This window comes from Gobius niger (assembly GCF_951799975.1).
Source record: "Gobius niger genome assembly, chromosome: 13".
NCBI lineage: Eukaryota > Metazoa > Chordata > Actinopteri > Gobiiformes > Gobiidae > Gobius > Gobius niger.
This window is the reverse complement of record NC_136864.1, coordinates 22,959,708-22,980,498: the sequence shown is the minus strand read 5'-3', so window position 1 is coordinate 22,980,498 and position 20,791 is coordinate 22,959,708. Positions and strand designations below refer to the sequence as shown.

General features: G+C 40.5%; 2 protein-coding genes across 2 annotated transcripts; one reads left to right on the top strand and one right to left on the bottom strand.

The window, feature by feature from the left end:
- Positions 1-933: 933 nt before the first annotated feature.
- dusp22b (dual specificity phosphatase 22b) lies at positions 934-6,959 on the bottom strand. The gene is made up of 7 exons (XM_079569216.1): positions 6,817-6,959; positions 6,028-6,061; positions 5,847-5,929; positions 4,202-4,251; positions 3,119-3,193; positions 1,823-1,994; positions 934-1,402 (listed from the first exon to the last, which is right to left on the bottom strand). The coding sequence occupies exons 1-7, from the start codon at positions 6,835-6,837 to the stop codon at positions 1,274-1,276; spliced, it is 564 nt and encodes a 187-aa protein (XP_079425342.1). The 5' UTR covers positions 6,838-6,959; the 3' UTR covers positions 934-1,273.
- Positions 6,960-9,377: 2,418 nt separating this feature from the next.
- ripk1l (receptor (TNFRSF)-interacting serine-threonine kinase 1, like) lies at positions 9,378-19,201 on the top strand. Its single transcript, XM_079569226.1, has 11 exons — positions 9,378-9,512; positions 9,730-9,908; positions 10,946-11,102; positions 11,175-11,312; positions 11,390-11,621; positions 11,697-11,846; positions 11,935-12,011; positions 12,086-12,161; positions 14,332-14,904; positions 18,483-18,623; positions 18,809-19,201. The coding sequence occupies exons 2-11, from the start codon at positions 9,742-9,744 to the stop codon at positions 19,096-19,098; spliced, it is 2,001 nt and encodes a 666-aa protein (XP_079425352.1). The 5' UTR covers positions 9,378-9,512; positions 9,730-9,741; the 3' UTR covers positions 19,099-19,201.
- Positions 19,202-20,791: the final 1,590 nt, after the last annotated feature.

The following is a 20,791-nucleotide window of genomic DNA, read 5'->3' as shown; positions in this document are numbered from 1 at the left end:
GTTTCTGAGCTGCTTATTAGCAATAAACACTGCCCCCGTGTGGCTAATTAGGCAAATGTCCAACAAGTGGCCAAGCTGACAGTATTCATCACAGTGTAGGTCAGGGATGAAATTGCGAGACCTTCTAAATATTTGCATTGTTTACTTCTTTAAGAGAATAAAAACTCCTTTCTTCAGCCTAATATGAATTAAAGTAATGAGTTTTCTTCTAAACTCTCATCTATTTGAAAATAGGGATGGGGAATATGAGAAAAAGTCTGATATTCAATAACTCAATATTGTGATTTTTATATTTTTTCTAAACCATTTTTTTTAAATCAAATTGTGTCAAAACAAGACTTAATAAAGCAAAGAAAGCAAACTGAATTAGAATCAAAGCAAGACTAAATACAACTTGATGATGACTTGAGCACATTGTGTTTTAGTTTTGTATGCAGAAAATGTGAAAATCTCAGTCAGAAGGAAGATTTTACAATACATTGTGTGTTCTTGCGATATGGTTATTGCATCCAGCAATCATTGTTGAATCATTGTAGTACCTGCTTTTATAGTTTTAACACAAAGTTGTGTTTGTTCCAATATAGTAATGTTTTTTTGTAGTTTATGATAAGTTATTATACATAATTAATGCTTATTGTTTTCATAACGTTGTGTATAAATATAAAGCATGTCTGAAATACATAAAGGTATTGACACCCACTCTGTTTGGGGGAGGATGATTGTCATGCTTGAGCTTTCAAGCGCATAAGAAAAACAGGAAACACCAGCACCAGCAGACAGAGGTGCACACAGCCGTGCTGCCAAAAGTGGAGTGCAGGGGTTCTCAAAGTGGTGGCAGGACCCACTGTCGTGGGGGTCGAAAGATGATTCCAACTCAATATATAGAGAGATTTTATTGTAACATTGCATTTCATGTGGGCAAATTTATGATTGAAAACAGTATTTTTTTATGCGCCAGATAACAAACTAATGCTTTGAAATAAACATAAATAAACTTCTTTCAACCTGAACTGTCCCATCAAATGAAGCCAACAGGCCAATAAAGAGGTGATCTCAGCCTTGTCCAGTTTAGCATGTAAGCCCCTGGCCAAACACTTTATTTTACTATAAAAAGACATCTACAACATACAGTTGAATGAATAAAACGAAAGTGTTTTTGTGCTGTGCCTCTGCGAGAGTCCAGAGTTCCTTGTGAAAGCCATCTTCTACCCGATTGGTCCAGAATCGTGCTGCACTTCAGTGGCGAGTGTAAACTCCTATATTAGGAGTGTGTTCAGTCAGACGTGCTCTCCTCTTTGACGACCTCGCCATTCACATTTGGGACTCTCAGCAATAAGTCCTGGATCGCAGCCTCGTCGTTGAGTGAGTTGTCCTTAAACTCTGTGAGGAACCACTCTCGGAACTGCAGAGGGGTGAAAAAAAATCCTTCTTTTAAAGTTAAGCATCAACAGAGGTAACGTAATCAGAAACAATGGATGGCTAAATGCACACTTCTCCTCAAAGTAGCATTAAAGGCCCATCATCTCCTTTAGGCTTTTTCAAGGTCAAAGAATAGGCCTGCGAATAAGGTCACCCTAGTTTCTGCATACACAAAATGCTCCTTGTGTACATTGAATGGAGAGAAGACATTTCAATAAAACAAAAAGATAACTGTGCAGCCAATAGCCGAGTGGTTAAGGAACTGGACTTACAGGTCACATAATCATTAAAAACAACTTCAGACAAGCATAAAACCAAATGCTATTAAGATCTGCAAATACAGCTCACACTATAGTTTTATTTCCACAATTGATTATGTTTGACAATGTATTCCAGTCTTGACCTGTTCTGCCTGTGTGTCCTGGAACTGTTGAAGCTGTCGTTGGAAACCGGCGTTGGGTTGAGCACTGGGGCGGACCACTCTGACCGCAGCCAGGGCCTCCTGCCACCCCAGCCCGGTCACCGTCATGATGTAGGCCACCACCAGAGTGACGCTGCGGGAGACCCCTGCCAAACTGTGGGCCAACACATGAACACGCTGATTATTAGGATCATTTCAGGAGAGTTTGGCACTGTGTGGTTAAAACGTTTGTATTTTATTCTCTTTTCTGGGTGAAATCGTATGCGTAGAGAAGGCTAATGCTTTGACTAATGTTACAAAACTGGAGGGAGACGTAAGATAGATTTTGTTCCTCTTTATTTTCTGAGAAGCCACAGCGGTGCTAAATATAACTTTCCCCAGCGCTGAGCCGAGATGGCGACTCCACAAACAGAACGTGGTCACTATTGTTACTCTCCGCTTTTAGAGAAGTTCACCAATATTTATATATTTTAGATATATTGAAAATTATCATGACCTCTCATCTGTGCAGAAGACACTCGCACGGCCGCACTTGGTTTCCTATAGATTTATATCAACTGTATTCACGTCAAACAAGACCTATGATGGTAAAAACTGGTAAGTGGGTAGTAATTTGCTACTTTTACTTGAGTTGATTCTTGCTGTAAGAGCATTTACAGAATCCTTGCTGTAAATGCTTGTAAGAGTAGTTATTATTTACACACATTTTAAATTATTCTGATGTAATGTACATCTTTATATTTACAGACAGAAAGTGGGATTAGGTCATTGTTGTTCCTCTTTTTTGAATTTATTCAGATGTTTTAAAATTTGGAAATAGTCATAACAATGGAGGCCCCAATACACACTAATGGAATCATGAAGAAGAAGCTAACAAAGCAAACAAAGCAAAGCTAACTGCGGGCTAGCACCACTTAAATAGTGTTTACAGCCAGGTTTGAGTGAAAAAAATTATCTCCATGGTGTAATTGGATGTATAATATCCCTCTCTCCCTTTATCTTTTCTGTCAGCGTAGTATTTACTCTCACAGACAATTAATGAGAAAAGAAACGCAACTTGCTACGACACCTGCAGTGGCACTTATCGCCTCTAGGGGCACGAGTTACTTAGTTCTGCTTTAAGATCAGTAGTATTTTAAACACATCATATCAATACTTTTTAGTTATACACTGTATGCTTGATCAACATCATTTTAAACAAAAACTACGTTAATACGAAATGATTGAGCACAATTTCAGCCTGCTCACCTCTGACATTTCAGACAAAGTCACACTTACCAGTGCACCAGACAGCCTTCTCCCTTGAGTCGACACTCGTGCATAAACATGATGCTCTGTTTAAAGTGCTGGACCCTGGGGATCACAGAAGAATGACAACAGCTCAATGAAGGGGTAACCAGTACAATAAAGAATACAAGCTTGAAAATCACCATATATTCTGGTGACCGACTAGTCTTAAGCTGTCATATTTAACCCTGCTGTAGTATAAGCATATGTTTTGTCTCAGCATCTCGACTGCTTTGTTTGTCCAGATGAGGGCGCGTTGACAAACACAGGGTCACATTTCACATAGCAGATCCAGAACCCTTCTCTAAAAGGCCGAAAGCAACTGGGTCTCTTGGGGCGACGAGGGCTGTGTGTGTCGGAGCGGTCGGAGCATGCGGGGGCCTGATGTGTGAGTATGTGTGAGCCACATAAAAATAGAAGTGCAGCGCCAACCATCGCGCCACAGCGACAGATACGCTCTGAGGCACTTCCTTTGTGCTAAAGGCTGTGAGTAGCCTGCAGTCTATTGTGGTGCGTTTGTAGTGCACAAGTGTGGTGTACTTGGAAATTTGTACGTGGCCAGAAAATATATTTAGATATCAAAGTGTACATGTTTCACACAAACTCCACATCAAGCGGTCAGACTCTACACACCTCTACAAACATGTTCTGAAATGCATTTGGTTCTTGAACTGGTTTTAAAGTTCAGATTTCACTCTCCTCTCAAACACTAATGCCATTGGTCAAGGTTCAATGTTTTTGTTTTGTAGTTCAAAATTGCTCATCAATACCAGTTTCAACATCAAATCAATAAGGTAATAGATATGATCATAATTAAAAGGCAGTTAATCCAAATTATATTATTACATTCCATTATCATCGATATTCCAACCAATGATAAAAAGAAAGGAAGGAACAGTACTTAAGTAAGTGAACCCTGATAATTTACCCGGAGAAGGAAAGAGTGAACACTGTGCAAGGCTCCAGTGATGCAGTCATCTTATTCAGTGCCCGTATGGGATTTGTACATTTGATGTGCATAGCATTCTCGCTTGTTGGCTGTATTAATCTTCATGTTTTTGTGAGTGGACTTACAGGTTCTGTGTGGGCAGGTCGGCTGCTGAAATGCAAAGGTAGGTCATCTCCTATAAGAACCAGGACCAAAATGTATGAGAAAGCATGTGACTTTTAATTTAAACAAGGAAATGACTGGCATTTCATCTCAATACTGTAAGAGTCTGTATCAAATAGGGCTGTCAAAATGAGTCGCAATTGATCGCATCATATGTTATGACCAAATAAACTTCCCTATCTGAGCACAAACATGACCTGAAAGACAAAGCACTTGTATTAACTCTACATTGTAAGCCAGGAGTCTCCAATCTTTTCACACGATGATGTTCTTTTATGAAACAAAAGTGACAAAGACCTACTCATGCATCAAACAAGCTTACCTAATTATCCTTTTTCAACAAAAATGATTTTAATTTTGTCCTTATACTCTACTTTATGAACCGAACAATTAGCAAAATGTTTAGCACCACAGTAAATGTATCTAAAATGTGACTTATCAAGCCTTGGGCGACCGACCAAGAAAGGGCTGAGCTGTTGGGCTTTTCCCATAATTATGAAACTGAGAATATTTGGTTAATGAAATGTGCAATCAATAATCAAATGCTTTGAATGTAAGTGTTTTATATTGGAAAAGTATTGAAAATGAATATAAATATTACAGAAAATTTTAAGTAAATTAATTAACCATGATTGATCACGATTTTTAAAATGTATTGACAGCGCTAGTCTCAATATTAACCAAATGATCAACTGTGGACAGGTTGTCACCCACACACACACTTGAATTGTCAATACAAAACAAGCTTGTGTGGAGGGTTTGATTACCTTGAGGCTAATACTGAGACAAACTGTGTAAAAATCTGCACTTCATGGACAGGTCGTGCCTTGAACTGAAATCAAGTCATGCTTACTTCTGTCTTTTCCTTCCTGCTGGTGCCATAGTGGAATGTCGGTTTCATTCTCTAACAATGATCTACTGTACCTCAATTGCCAATTCAATTTCACTTTTTAAGACAAAAATTAATAAATATGCCTTTTACTAATGTGGCTCATGACAACAATGTGTCAAGATAAGTCTCAGCTTTAACAACGAACGAATGAGTCCACACCAGCACCATTTCACACACACACACAAACACTTTCCATGTTGTCCTTCAAGATCACTCCAGGCAATAATCTTTTACTACAACAGGATTGGACGTGTAGAAGCGCACCTTGCCAATCACTGAAATATCGCAATTCAATGAAGCTTAGTCTGTATTGAAATTTCCCATCAACATCAATAGCCACATATTTCCAGTAATGGAGGCAGGCCCCAAATACAGCAGCGGCGGCGCCCACTCAAGGCTGTATTCAACACTCCGCTTGTTGACTGGCATTTCTCATGATAAGCATCACGTGGCTTCTGTTCTAACTCACTCGACAGTCAGTTTGTGGCCAGTGAGTGAGATAGCTCTCCCTGATTTACCAGACAAACTGGTCGACAGCGTGTGGTCTGGAGTGTGTAGTGAATGTTTTTTTTGTTTTTTTAAATCAAATTCTATTCAAAATACTACACTCATATATAAAGAAAGGGAAAACTTGGAGTTACACTGTGTTGTTCAATTGTTACCTTTACTTTTTTCAGCGGTATATTATAATAGAATATGCAAAGCCATGGACCTACCTGGAGAAAAGGAGCTGCATTGTCATAAATGGATAAAATGTGTGTAACGTTGTTTCGGGCTAATTGTTCTCGGTCTTTTGCATCTGTCAAACAAGTCAAGCAAAACAATGTGAAATGTCCATTACACAACCAATTTATACAGAAATGTGCATGACAAAAAGCAGGAAATACAAATACAAACCTCTGAAATTTCCCAAGTACAAGTCAGGAAGGACCTACAATGACATAATAACATCGGCCACATTACAGTATGAACAGCATTATCGCAACAATAATAATAAGTCATTTTGCAGTTAATTCTAGCATCTTTTAACCTGGAACCAGTGTTAATTTTGTTTTTTTAGTTTTAGTCTTAGTCTTTTGACTAAAATGTAATGTAATTTTAGTCGAGATTTAGTCGCAAAAAATTGTTTCAATTTTAGTCGACTAAAATTGCATGTCAATTTAGTCGACTAAATTTAAGACTAATTTAGTCGACCTTGCACTGATAATATTCATTATAATCATATTTAATCTTGTTCCTCTGCTTCATGGAGTTGCTCCACATGAACAAAGCTCAGAGCTGCTCCTTTGGCAGTGGATTTACATGATCTGAGGCTCTTTCAGACGGTCAGTAGAAGTTTGGATGATTTTAGTCTCTCCCTTTCATTTTTATTTAGTCTTATTTTAGTCGACTAAAATATCTGGACATTTTAGTCATAGTTTTAGTCTCATGAAAAACGTTTAATTTAGTTTTAGTCCAATTTTAGTCGTCAAAAATAACACTTTGACTAAAACTAAGACTAAATATTTTAGTCGACGAAATTAACACTGCCTGGAGCCCGTATAGACCAATAGCATTTCGGAATTTGCAACAGTTAGTTCATGTATGCGCAACTGGACAATACACTGAAAATGACATTAAGTGCCCTCACTGTACAGTCGTGCGCAAACCTCCCTCCACACACAGAGCAGCTAAATAAACCCTTACCTTGTTGATCCCATTCCCCATGGCGGTGAAATCCCCCTCAACTTAATTCGTTTCAAAGTGGCACAGTGTCAAAATGTACACATTGCATGTACAGTTTCCCACATTTCCTAAGTTGCAGAGTGGCGAGCGCTCGACGGCCAGCCCAGCGTCCACCAAATGAACACAGATGGATGCTGGGATATGTAGTCGGTGAGAGGAGAAGGCTTACAGGTGTGATTTAAACACATATCGCTCGACTGGACATCCAGAGAGATATTTATAGCTCATGATGATGATGAATAGGAATACTCAGCGCGGTGGTTGATGGCAGCATATGGTTATCCTTGGATACACTTAAGCCATGTGTGGACTTAGTTAAGGCTTAGAGACATATTTTTGCATTATGTAATGTGCATACCAAAGGTGAGGTCATCGTAATAAACACCCTGCAGTCACCAACCCCGATCAAGCTGAAGTGTTCTTGTTATTTTTATCATTATTAGTATTTTTATATTATTATTATTATTATTATTATTATTATTATTATTATTATTATTATTATTATTATTATTATTATTATTATCATTATTATTATTATTATCATTATTATTATTTTTATTACTTCGTTTTTTAGTCAGTTTTAGTTCAAGGCAACCTCCACGTTCGTACCTGCCTGCTACTTTGCGCGCTATTTACGCACGTGTCAGCACTGAAAGAATCCTATAGCTGGAATTATTTATGACCCACTTAAACTAAACAGACAGCAGTATATTTTACTGCATGGTGTCAGCTTGAACGTCAACAAGGTCTTCCCCATTCATTCCCAGGACCGGAGTGTTCGTAGCAGAGGCCACACTTACCAGAATAAACACGAGCGAGAACGAACAGTAACAGTAGACGGGCTTTCGTGTAAAAAAAAAAGAAAAGAAAAACAACTTTGCGCTTTGATGTGGCTTTAGAGTGAGGAAGAATTCGCCAGTTAGCCTACGATCTTAGTCTGACTGCCCACAACCAGCGCAGGCTACGTGTCAGGTGCTTTCCCGTTCCAGTTTCACATTAAATCGTTTTATCAATGAATGAAGCCCGTGAGAGAAAGTGGCGGCGCAGTTGAATCTCTTCTTTTTTTTTTTCTTCTATTGATGCGTAAACGTTACATTAAGCCTGGCTGACCAGCAGGTGGCAATGTTGTTACGCGAGCTTCGAACAGGGGCGGACTGGGACTGAAAAACGGCCCTGGACTCTGGCCCAAGTTAGAGTAAATGCACACTTTCCCCAAAGACATATTTTAACGTCTAACCACCCGCATTAACTGAATGCATTTTCTCCAGTTCGGCTTTACCCAAAACTAAAAGCTTCTCGACTGGAGAGAAACTTTTTTTTCATGTTGTCGCCACATTTTTGTCACTCTTTTTGTGGCTTTTTTGTTGCTTTTTCATTACTTTTTTTTTTTTTTAAGTGACTTTTTTTTCCTGGCTTTTCGCTGTGTTTTCATCACGTTTTCGTCACTTTTTTGTTGTATTTTTGTCATGTTTTTTTTTTAACTTTCTGCCACATTTTTGTCACTCTTTTTGTGGCTTTTTTGTTGCTTTTTCATTACTTTTCATTACTTTTTTTTTTTGTTGCTTTCATTACTTTTTTTTCTGGCTTTTCGCCGTGTTTTCATCACGTTTTTGTCACTTTTTTTGTTGTATTTTTGTCATGTTTTTTTTTTTAACTTTCTTGTGTTTTTTGTTGCTCTTCCGGCACATTTTTTTGTTCCGTTTTCATCATAGTTTTTGTTGCTATTTTGATGCTTTTCTTTTAAGCTTTTAGATTTGGGTAAAGCTCAGTTAAAGTGATAGTCTAAATGTTTTGCCTTTTTTTTTTTTAAATATGTGCAAAATCGACCACCCGGTTTTGTAAAGTTTTCACAGGTTACACTTCCCAGATTTCTGCAGCTTAATCAGAGTCAAGCATCCTCCCGTGTGGACCAATGAGATGAGCTTTTCCTGTGAACCGGCCTGTCAGGTCCAATCAGGAGGGAGGGGGAGGGGCTTGATGGTTTACTTTTTGAAAATTCTGTTCCTGCTCTCCTCATTTTGCAAACTAAGAAGGGCTTTCTGGTCCAAGCAGGGAGGAATTTACTTTTAAATTTCACTCTCCTCACTTGGAAAACTTACAGACTATCACTTTAAGGCGGGGGGTAAGGAGAAAATTGAGGGGCCAGATGGGTGGCCCTAGAGCCAGTGGCCCTTCTGTGCTCTTCCAGAATGGACATTTGGCCAGTCCGCCCCTGGCTTCAAACAAACTGGGACGGAGCTGCGTTTGTTGCCGAGAATATCTCATTTAGGCCCAATACTGACGAGTAACAAAATCATTTCGTGGGTATAAGTTTAACAGCCTCGAAATAAACATGTGTTGGTAATCATGCGAGGGTAAAACGTAAATAAAACTGTCAGTAGGCTATTATTGATTATTACTATCATTTCAAACCATAGCCTAGTAGACTATTGATCCACCCTGGGCACAAATCGGATAATCTACTAACCGTCCTGATCAGTGACCGACTTGCTGGGCTGGATGTAGTGTTTTCTAAGTCCGGTTTCACTTCTGGGGTGAGACATCGAGGAAATCCCGGAACTACAGCTCAGTCGACCAAGTTTTCCTGTTTATTACCTGGTTATCAAGCACTATTTAACAACGCGTGACGTTTTCTCGCCTTTCACTGGAGAGATAAGGTAATAGAGTCGACTTTCTCGTGTTGCCTAAACCGTCTGGTGCGTTTACGCGTTTAGTTTTCACTGCTTGTTTTGTAGGAAGTTGCTTTTTAGGTATTGATTGGGTCTAGGATAGTCACTCATTAATCCCCCGAAGCTATTTCTCTATTCCTAACTTTGGAGTTAACTTTGCAGGCGTGGTGTAAGCGTGTGGTTGTTCTTTTTGTGTCTTTTGCAGACTTCGTTGGGGATGGCCACCGCGCCCCCGTCTCAGCCCTCGCTCCATATGCGCTCCACGGACCTTATTGTCCGGCAACCCCTGGATTACGGTGGGTTCGGGGAGGTCTACCTGTGTTACCATGTGACCCTGGGACAAGTGGTGCTGAAGACCATGTACACCGGGCTTTTGCGAAACGAGTAAGTGTTTTTTGGTGTCGCATTTTGCACGGGGACTTTGGGTTTTCCCCTTTCGTGCTGGCTGAAACTTGAATCATGCGCACTAACGGCTCTCCTCAGACCTACGTTTAACTCCATATGATCTGCTTGTTTAAAGTAAATGGAGATCTTGTGAGCGTGTAGGTGTTGAGGAAATTGTTTGTCAGAAATCACGTGAGGTCGAAAAGTCTTCACCTGCACTGGAGTTGAAATGAAAAGCTTGTGTTTGTGTTGTGTACTTTTCAGCCATTTAAATGCGTTATTACAGCCCTGTAATAGGCTGAACAATAGTTACTTTATTACAATCTGAGGTGCTGTTACTTTTGTAAACAAAGTTGCATTTAGTGCATGCCCTGTGAGCAATGACCTAACATAAGATAAGATAACCATGTCTTGCACTTTATGTTAAAAATGTGCTGTTAAAAGACAATATTCTGTTTCATAGTTTGCTTGCAAGGAGATTTAACCTCTTAACCCTTGAACCAAGCGCATTTTCTCTGGTTCAGCTTTACCAAAATATCTTTTTGTGTCTTTTTTGACAATTTTTTGTTGCATTTTTTTCAATAATTTTTTCCTCTTGTGTCTTTTTTTGGTAAATTTTTCATTGCTTTTTCGTCACTATTTTTTGTGTTTTTTTCCCTTTTTTTTCCCTTTTTGTTAATTTTCTGTTAGTTTTTTGTCGATTTTTGTCACTTTTTAATCGCTTTTTTGTGTCACTATTGTTTTGGATTTTTGTCACTTTTCTGTTGCTCTTTTGTGGGGGTTTTTGTTGCTCTTATAGTCACATTTTGTCACTTTTTCATCATTTTCATCGCTCTTGTGTTGCATTTTCATCCTCGTTTTCGTCTCATTTTTCTTGCTATTTTGATTTTTTTCAAGAACCTTTTAAATATGGGTAAAGCCAAACTGGAAAACAAAATGTGCTCGGTTCAGTTGGGGGTTAAGAAGTTTGGTAAATGCCAATACAATGAGCACCTACGTCTTCTAATGTCTTTATTTTTTGTGTGTGCTTTTTCCAGAGACAGAAAGCGCTCTCTTCTGGAGGAGGGCAACATCATGGCGAGCCTGAACCATGAGCGAGTGGTAAAGCTGCTGGGGGTCATCATGGAGGACCGAGACTGTTCTTTGGTCATGGAACTCCTTCCCAGGGGCAACCTGCTGGTCATGCTGGAGACGGCAAGTGGCACAGAAGGAAAAAATCATTTGACAGAACAGTTAATTAACAAATCTGTTTTGTTTCCCCTGTAGGTTTCTGTTCCAATGTCCATAAAGGGTAGAATTATCTTGGAGATATTGGAGGGAATGGTATATCTCACAGAGAGAAACATCCTTCATAAAGACATCAAGCCCGAAAATATATTAGTGGACAAAGATTTTCATATAAAGGTTTTTTCAAACAATAATGTCATGTACATAATTGGAGGCTGAAATCAGGTCCAAATACTAAAAATATTTGTGTGTAGATTGCGGACTTGGGGCTGGCCACTTGTCAGACGTGGAGCAAACTGACAAAGGAAGAGTCTCGTAGGAAGAGCCAGATGGGGCGCTCATGTGGTGCTCGAGGGGCAGGTACTCTCAGCTACATGGCGCCGGAGCACCTAGACAGTATCCACGCCCTCTCCACCGAGAAGTCTGACGTCTACAGCTTCGCCATAGTGGTCTGGGTTATCCTCACGGAACAGGAACCTTACGCAAGTCAGTAAAACTTACTTATCCTGTTGATCTACTATCAAACACATGCTAAGTATTTGTTTTCATTGTCATCCTCAGATGCCAGAAATGAAGACCATATCAGCCAATGTGTGCGCAATGGTAACCGACCTGCAGAGCATCTCATTCCAGCTGACACGCCCGCGGAGATCGTAGGCCTCATGAGGAGGTGCTGGGATCCCGACCCGCAGCAGAGACCGACATTCAAAGGTGTGCTCTTTTTTGTACATGCAAATTATTATTATTGTTATAGGCCAGTATATTGTGGGGAACGTGAACTCCCCATTTATTTCTGCAGAGGCCTTTGACATCTTCCAACCATTCTACCAAGACAACTTTAAGCAACATGTTGAGAAGGATGTATTTGAACTCAAGGTATGATTTACTTTTACCTACTCAGTTTACCGTTATTGTACTGCACCCCTTATTGCTCTTTTTATGTGATGTAGAAGCAGTATGAGGGTCCAGAGGAACTCGTGGAAAAGATGAAATCTCTATCCCTGTCCCATGGAAGCTTTTACATAGGTGAGCACTTTTTCTGCAGCTCTGAACTGAGCTGCTTTAGGATCTGCACTGCACGTCATAAGGAGTCTGTCTGAATCTGTCCTTTCTATAAATGTGCAGCTGCTACACACTGAAGAACCAAAACAATGCGCACGTGCTCACACACGCGCTTCTGTAGTTGTAGTTTCTTACTTCCGTCATTATAAACATTAGAACACATATCATATATTTTAAATGATCTTGTACATTATACAATAATAGACTAGTACATGTATTTTAAGTGTTTTAAGCGCTAAATAATGAATGACTGAAAGTTGAGACTTATTCTGCCGAACCCCGTTTATAACACTATGACCAAAGATGGAACATAATACCAACGATGGTGACACATAACACGGCGGTACAGTAGCACAGCGGTTAGTGCTTGTGCTTCACAGCTAGAAGGTTCGGGTTGGATTCCCACCAGGGACGGGGCCTTTCTGTGTGGAGTTTGCATGTTCTCCCCGGGTCTGCGTAGGTTTCCTCCGTGTACTCCGGTTTCCCCTACCACTAAAAAAATGTACATTAGACCAGGATGAATGAGAGTGTGTTTGAGAGTGCGCATGGGGGATGACGGATGTAAATTAGCCTAAGGCGACAATCCGCTGTGGCTTGTTCATTAACTTGCACTGTCCCTACCAAATAAATAAACATAAAACCTTAACCTTATCTGATGATCTTCATGCTTTTCCATAATATTTTATTGTTGATTTTTAAAATGTATTAGTTTGGGAGCCCTTCAGTTGTTCCTGTAATCCGTTCCATAGATTGACACCTTTGACAGATATACACTTCCTCTTTGTAGTCCTCCCCATGTTTTTATGGAACATATCAGTTCCTCTGAGGTTGTATCTAGATCCTCTTGTTTGAAACATCTCTTGTAAACAGTGAAAAAGCATGAGGTTGTGTGCCTTGTACATCTCCACTGCTGTGTTTATATCAACAAGATCGTGCAATTTTACGATATTTAATTCATTTCTGCGTGCGTCACACGGCATCATTCAGAAACTACGGCACCGAGCAGCAGACAAGGATCTCCTTCAACCCTCATTCATAAAATAGTGGAAGGGAGAGAGAGAGTTAGGTAAGAAAATCACTAATAACCTGTTTTGGTGTTCGATGTAGCTCTTCCTCTGCGAGTCATTGTCAACACGGGCTGTTGCAAGAGAAATGAGTGTCTCCTGCCCCTCTGAAGTTAGAATTGTAGCTTTATTACTTTAATAAACATTTTACAATAGCTTTGATAGGAGGTTGCTGTTGAAATATAAAACGAAAAACATGTAGAATAGGCCAGAATGAATGTAGTGTGTGAGTGAGTGGGTGGTGGTGGTCGGAGGGGCCGATGGACTTGTTGCCTCGCTTCTGTCAGTCTACCCAAGGGCAGCTGTGGCTACAACAGTAGCTTACCACCACCGAGTATGGAGTGAATGAATAATGACGACGACAGTGTAGTGCTTTGAGAAACTTGGTAACACTTTGTAAGCGCATTACAAATGTAAGCCATTATTATTAAAACTACAAGAAGCATGCACCTATTATAAAGCCTTTTTTATTTATTTGGAATCGATCAGAGAATTGATAAAGAACCAGATCGATAAGAGAAAGTGTGAATGGCATTGATATCAATAAACATATCAGTTCCCATCCTTAATTACGTATAAGTCAATGAAGAAATATTGAAAAGCAAGAACAGAAGTCAGAAGAAGTCTTTTCGGTGCATCAAAGTGCATTGTTCAAAGTGATCACAGCTTGTGAAAAGCAGCTTTTGGAAAACAACACGTCGCTTAATCTTCTCTCAAAGGGGAGAAGATCAAACCTGTCTCTGGCAGGACAGTTTAAAGGGTCATTAACGGCTGATAATGCCTGAGAAAGCAGTCGGTACAGTAGACCACTCTTTTGTTTCCTTTCTAGGGATACAACTTTAAACAATGTTCTTATTATACATACATTCTTTCAATTTACTAAGAAAGCTGCTATCTTGACTTTTTGACAATTGCACTGGTATTTGATTTCCAGCTGGTCATTAGAAAGAGACTCACAGTTGGCCCACAATATGCAATTTAGCACCATTTATGGACACAGGCACATGACATTTTACTAATATCCACATGGCCTTGAAGTTATGACTGACCGGACCCATCTCTCTGTGCAGATTGTCCAGCTTCATTACTGAGCTCTGACAGCGCATCCGTCCCAGTTGAAGCGAGCATCGAAGACCTCCACGAAATCCAGACTGATTCTCCGCAGCTCCAGATTGAAACCGACGCCCAAGTCCCGGACGACCGTTCACATTTAGAGGAGAAGCTGGGCCGAGAACTTCGGTACCACAAACACGGGAGCTACAACTGCGAGGGGCAGTATGACGTCGGCAACGGTTACCAGAACAACGCCAGTCCTTTCGTGCCAAGACAGCAGAGCCCATCAGATTTCAACATCAGACAGCCAGAGCCGGACAAACCACTGGCTGTTTCCTCCGTGCAGTCTTGGACCAAGGAGTCTACCAGCCAAGAAGAGACATGGTATCAGCCCGCTCCTGGCTACGACTCTATGGCCTCGTCCCATCTGTCCACCAGCTCCCCATCTCTGTCCACGCTTAATCCACAGCAGCCGCACTTTGACCGGCAGCAGTCGTTACCAGTGTTCCCGGTCCTGGATAGCGCCGCCCCTGACCTGACCCCTGGACGACTTTTACCGTCTTCTAAAAGCGGCTCGCTTCAAGATCCAGGTATCTGACAAACCAATACACCCAATACACTTAACCTGAGGGACAAACACAGAATACGGACACCTTCTTCATTTGTTAAAACTCAACAAATGGTGGAACTTTATTATTGACGGGTGCTGGGATTTTGAACAAGGTCCACTTAGGTTTATTCTGGTTTTAAGACACAGGACCTGCAGACCTAGCCTGGTTTTACCATACCCTCGTACTTACTTCGTTTCATACAAGGGTTGGGACCTTCGCAATTGAGCTCCGTTATCAGGTGGGAGGGGTGAACTCCTTTGAAACGATTGGATCTGATTTTCGCTAGCGTTTGCGTATGTAATGCGCCCGATTGAATGAAGTTAAGCTGTCATAACTCTTGGGAGCATTCCTTGCGCATTCCAAGGCTTCAATTTTAATTTCTTGATATTTGGGAGCCGAGCCAGAACGGATTGAAGAGCTTCCATTTCTTTCGTATCCGCCGCCATTGCCAAACTACAACCAGCAAATGAGGCGCAAATGCTTAACGTCACCTACAACACCCGCCTCCCCCGCTCACTGAATTGTAGGTAGAAAGTCAACCGATGTAATGCGGCCACTGAGATCAGACCCAGACGTACATGTAGGGAAATGATAATTGAGCGGAGTTTACGGATGGCTAAGGCCAGGCTATTGCAGACCCAAAGTGGGTTTGTTCTTTTACACGTTTTGGTGGAATAGATGGTTACATCATATAAAATATTTTATGTAAGTGTGAATAAAGCAACATGGCATGACCCATCAAAGTGTTTATCAATAAGGAAAAGAAAAAAACTGTAAAATTCTGTGCAAAAGTCACTCTACATGAGGAGCACCCTATAAGAGCTGCAGTGGGCTTCATGCACGCGGTGAATTCCCCAATACAATAGTTCAAGAAAACATCACGCACAGAGAGTAATGTGTTAAAACCATTACGTTGGACGTAAATACTTGACTGGAGACTGGAGAACCACCCCCACAATATATAATTTAGATTCACTACTTTTATCTTCCATCACTCAATAAAATGCTTGATGAAGAGAATGCATTAAGGTCTGTTTTCTCTGCTGTTTACAGCCTACTCTAAGGTGGCAGAAATACTGTAAATTCATACTACAACAACAGAAATTCAGCTGCCCCAGCTTTAAAGAGATTAGATACAAGTTGGTCATTTTATGCTTACTACTGCCAGCTCAGGTCTTACGCGTAGCTGCAGGTTCTATATTAAAGGAATAGGCCACCCACGTAAGCACAGCGCAGACGGCGTTAGCATTTAGCCTCCCCTCTTCTCCTCTATAGCTCCAAACGGTTTGAAGATAGAAGCTACCAAGCTCTTCCACATTTTCCCTATTTAAATATGGTTACATGAAGTGTTACATGATCCAAGTCTCATACCCAAAATTAAACAATGTGGATTTTCTAAGCAGATCAAAAGGGGAACTATATTGTAAGGCGTAATAGAGCTCCACAGTCCCGCCTCCTCTCCTAAAATTCCCCTTGCTTTGAGACCGTATTGATTTCGAATAAAGTCTTTAACTCCGTAACTACGTCAGCTTGGGCTGAATCCAGCTATGTGGTTATAAAGCGACCGCAAAGTCAGATGCAGGTGAAAAAAGCACGTATGAGATTGATCGTTTACAAAAAATAAATGCAAGCCTTCGTCCTAGAACTACATTACCCAGAATGCTCGGTAGTCCCATGATCTACTACGAGGCTTTTGATTGGTGGAGCTTCACGTTTCCACACGTATTTATTTATTGTAATGTAGACAACATAATATAAACAATTTATTAAAACATAATGCAGGCAGATAGTGGACGTTTTATCCATATCTAACACTGATTGTAAGAAAAACGTGAGATGGCAATCAAAAAAATGTTCCCAACGATCCAATTAAACGAACCACCGATCATTTTTATTCCAATTAGCAGGATTCAGATTGTTTAATAGTGAAATAATATAGAACTTTTGTCTGCAAAGTAAAAGAAACTCGCCGTGTTTGCTGAAAACCTCGTTGCCTTGACCAGCGGGCGCGACGGTTCTTGGGATACGGAGTTTCTATAGTCAGGAAGTGAATTATGTCACAGCCTTGTACCTTTGCCTTTTCTTCAACATTATGTCTTCTTTTTGGATTGAAATGAAACATTTTCTGGTCACGAATTGCTACATAGCTGATTAGCTTTTGCGGTGACGTTAAACTCTTAATATTTGAATTTTTGGAAAATCGACGGTCGTGTAGACAGGGATTTTTTGCTTCCGGACCGGAGCAACAAGACTGCAAGGGGCGGGACTGTGCAGCTCTATAATACCAGGACTACTTCGACATCCGCGCAGTAATATCTTCACTTTACTTTGTTGAGATATGTTCTTACCTTGGCTTAGACGAGTTGATGTGTAACTGTCTGGTCTTTACGCGTTGGCTCAGTCACGCAAAAACACCAAACAGGATGTTAGCATTTACCCTCTCCTTCTCTCCTCTATGGACCCAAACGGGGGTGAAGTTAAGGGCGACCAAGCTCTTCCACGTTTTCCCTATTTATATACGGTTCTCTAAGTACTATATTGTAATTCGTAATAATATCTTAGGAGCACTTCGACTTTATTGTGCTCCTAAGGTATTATTTCGCCTTACAGTATAGTGCCCATTTTATCGGCTTAGAAAATTGACATGATTAATTTTGTGTAACTATCAGAGCTGTTTTTTCCTATACGCAGATTATGCAGATTACGTAAATTGCGCAGCCGCAAGGGCCCTGCATCTCAGTCAAATGAGTCTGTTGTTTCGCAGATTAGTGAGCGCGGTGTTACATGGACAGGCTGGCTGACAGGCAGCACTCACTCACTCTTTGCCCACTTTGCCACATACAACACCGAAATGGAGCAGTGTGCTGAAGTAAATGAGCAGGAGAGACCTACCGCCTTCCCTCTGTCACTCTCAACGAGTGAGCGCTTCTTCGCTCGCGTCTTCACTCGGTCTGTCTCCCGGTGTTCGCCTCGCCTCATGGTCAGGTGCAGGTTTCAGTTAGTTTGAAGTCAGTGGTTCCCAAACTGGGTCAGGGACCGGAGGTGAGAGAATGTGACCATTTACCATTTAAAAAAGTGGGGGAAATAGATTAGTATCGTCTTAAACCTCAGTCTAACAGTGGGTTAGTGGTTAGTGGGGCAGGGCCCAAATGAAGGTTATGTTCCACTTTTGCCCTGCACTACTGCACAGTATAACTGTTTTTGATCGTAAATGAGTTCACTCTTCATCAAACAGCCTTGGGGTGCATGCTGTAGGGCCCCGAGTGGATTGTTGCTTAGGGCCCCAGAAGGGCCAGCACCGGCTCTGGTAACTATACTTGGATCGTGTAACTACTCACGTAGCCATATTTAAATATGGAAAACGTGGAAGAGCTTGGTCATGTTCAGTGTTTTTGCGTGTCAGACAGGTACGCATCAACTCGTCTAAAATAAGGTAAGAACATATCTCAGTATGCAAAAACGGTGGCCTATTCCTTTAAGTTTTCCAGCGATGCATGAGTTAATATATTCTATTTTTTTAACAAAGTCTAAACAATGATATTCTTTTCTGTTTACAGGGTCTCTGTACATTCAGAATGCAAGTGGGATCCAAATTGGGAACAACAACATGCTCAGCATCCATGGTTATGACCCTACTTTAATGACTCTCAGCAATGGCGCTGCTTGCACACCAATCAAAGAAGCCATTCAAAAATATGGTAAATATTGTTGTTGTTTTTTTTACTCCTGTGTGTGAATTGTTATTCCTCCACAACAACTGGCTGTAGATCCCTTTGTAGTGCTAACATACTGAATATATTTCATGCATAAAGTAGTAGCACCAATAATTGCTGGCCTTGCTTTATGCTTTATCCAAATGCTAATGCGTTTGTGCTTTCTGTAGAGGATTGCGCAGTGACAGAGGATCACTTGGATGTGCTCAGAGACAGCATCGGGGCCAACTGGAAGCGGTGTGCGAGGCGCCTGGGCCTGAGTGATGTGGAGATCGAAACCATCGAGCTGGACTGCTATCGCTACGGGCTTCCAGAGATGGTGCACCAAATGCTGGAGAGGTGGAAGATGAAGGAGGGGAGTGTCGGCTGTACCATTGGGAAGCTTTGTCGAGCCCTGGAAGGAAGAGTGACCATAGACGTCATCCAGAAAATCCTGGACACTTGCGAACAATCCTCGTGAGCTTTTGTACGCTGATGTATGAATGAGTGAGAGTTCTGCGTTTGAGTCTGAGCAAAGTGTCATGATGGTTTCAGAATGCTGCATCATCTATTAACAGAAACAATATGGCTAAATAATTGGCAATATACAACTTTAGTTGCCAGAATATGAATACATGGTGTCGTTTTCATAATGCAAAGAATTTTATGAATGTAATGAAGTGAAATGAACTTTATATTTTGTGTATTTGTTATTACCCACAGTAAACCTTTCCCTAGAACCTTTCTGAATTCTGTTTTTAATGATTTTATGTTGTCACAGGCCACCTTTTTTACATACTGAGATATATTCTTGCCTTAGCTTAGACGAGTTGATGCGTACCTGTCTGGTCTTTGTGCGTGCGCTCAGTCACGCAAATGTTATAAATAGCATTTAGCCTCTCCCACCAAAGGTATAGCACCAAACTGGGGTGAAGTTAGAAGCTACCAAGCTGGAGTACCTGGAGTACTTCGACAATATTACTGAACGGACATCGAAGTACTCCAGGTGTTATTGTGCCATACATGTATAATACCCCTTTTTATCTGCTTAGAAAAATCAACATGTTTAATTTTGTGTTACTAGACTGGGATCGTGTAGCGTTTCACGTAACTGTATGTAAATAGGGAAAACGTGGAACAGCTTGGTAGCTTTTAAATTTTCACCCCAGTTTGGAGCCATACCTTTGCTGGGAGAGGCTAAATGACTGAGCGCATGCACAAAGACCAGACAGGTACGCATCAACTCGTCTAAGCTGAGGTAAGAACATATCTCAGTATATGAAAACGATAACCTACTCCTTTAAACATGCAGTGTTGGGCAAGTTACTTAATTTTTTTTAAATATATTTTATATTAGTGATTACAGAGTTACATTACTTTGAGTTACTTTTGTCAAAATAAAAACTGAAAATAGCAAAAATACCACAGAGCAAAAGTGCAGAGTCAGAGATTTCCTTTTCCTCAACTTCCTCTCATGTTTTGTTTTGACGACATTAACTACAGATCTTTTACACCAACCTCCAACATGATTTGGTGTTGCGTTTTATTTGGGGAAGTTTGGCATTTTTCATTCATACATATAAATGCACTTGAAACTCGAGTTTCTTGAAATGTAATCACTAATATATTCCCGTATTTTGTTGAAGTAAAATGTTATGTAATACGTTACCCCCAACTCTGTAAACATGTTCACGATAAATAGATCAAGAGCTTAGCAAAGTCAAAGGAACATTGCAATATGCTGTTAAAAACTCACACAATTGAACTGAATCGCCTCTACACCATTTAAAGAAACTTTAATCCCCTTTACACTTAACCAAAGGTGAACTGTTTTAATCTCATGTTGCATTAATGAGTTTGTTTAACAAACCCCATGTGCCAAGATAGAATCTAATTCATTTGTTTGAGTCAAAGTCTTAGCCTTTATCCTTTTTGTTTCTTTTTAGGGATTAATTTTTTAATCCTTGATGAGGAATCAGTGGATAAGCTATCGGGAAAACTACAAAAGAGCAACATTTTCAACATAATTTTATTTATTAACACCTTCAACAACAGATACAAATGCACACATGATTAGGAGACATCAAAGTGCTCACAACTAACCCCCGTCAGTCCTTAGTATTTGTTACCTGTTTGAAGGAAGTAGGTCTAAGTCTCTCACACACCCTTATGAA